General features: G+C 43.5%; 1 protein-coding gene across 2 annotated transcripts in view; it reads left to right on the top strand.

The window, feature by feature from the left end:
• The window catches only part of STEAP3 (STEAP family member 3, metalloreductase), a 9,834-nt gene extending 9,259 nt beyond the window's left edge, over positions 1–575 (top strand). The window contains exon 4 of one of the 2 annotated variants that reach the window (XM_009583871.1): positions 231–575. In XM_009583871.1, coding sequence (XP_009582166.1) covers positions 231–521 — 291 coding nt within the window. In that variant the 3' untranslated portion in view covers positions 522–575. The remainder of the gene's footprint in view (positions 1–230) is intronic. The other variant, XM_009583872.1, reaches the window with a different exon arrangement.
• Positions 576–853: the final 278 nt, after the last annotated feature.

The following is an 853-nucleotide window of genomic DNA, read 5'->3' as shown; positions in this document are numbered from 1 at the left end:
CCTGCTGAGATTCTAATATCACACTTAACCTCTGATTAGAAAAAGAAAAATGCAGTCTGGCACGTTACCCGGGAAAGGTTTCCAGTCGCGTTTTATTCTGTCCAAGAAACGCAGGAATACTCATTGCTTTCTCTGTGCTACGTACACTTACAGAATAGAGTGAAAAAATATAGGAAAATAGCCAGGCATGAGGTCCTCTGCTAACTGGTGTGTGTTCCTCTTCCTTTTAGTCCACCCTTGGATTTATTGCCTTGGTAATCAGCACTCTGCACACACTCACGTACGGATGGTCGAGGGCCTTCGATGAGAACCAGTACAAATTCTACCTGCCTCCGACCTACACCCTCACGCTGCTTGTCCCATGTACTGTGATCCTAGCAAAAGTCATCTTCAGTTTGCCCTGCATCCAGCAAAGACTTCTGCGAATCAGGAGGGGCTGGGAGAAGGGGAGATACGTGAAGTTTGTTCTGCCCAGCGCAACGGGGGAATATTCAAGCGGGGAGACCTCTAGCAATGTCTAACAGAGCCCCGGCTGTGACAGAATATTTCAAAGCACTATCAACATTTCTGTAAAGGTGTTTCTTTTTCTTAAATATATGTATGTTTTGGTATAATTGTATTGTGGGTAAATAATAAAATTTGGTGACTTTAGAAAATGGATGACCATGAAACTAGTTTAGACAGCAGTAGTTAAATTATATTGCTGATTTGCTAGGACAATTATTGCCTTAAAAATGCTGTGAAAGCTGAGCTAGCAACATTAATATACATGGGAAACTGATGGACTCTTGATCAGTCACTTGAGGTGCTGGCTGGCAGCTCCCCAGACCAGTACCTCTCAGTTGCTTCCCTA

This window comes from Fulmarus glacialis, unplaced genomic scaffold (assembly GCF_000690835.1).
Source record: "Fulmarus glacialis isolate BGI_N327 unplaced genomic scaffold, ASM69083v1 scaffold34528, whole genome shotgun sequence".
Classification (NCBI taxonomy): domain Eukaryota; kingdom Metazoa; phylum Chordata; class Aves; order Procellariiformes; family Procellariidae; genus Fulmarus; species Fulmarus glacialis.
This window is presented reverse-complemented; position numbering and strand designations above follow the sequence as displayed.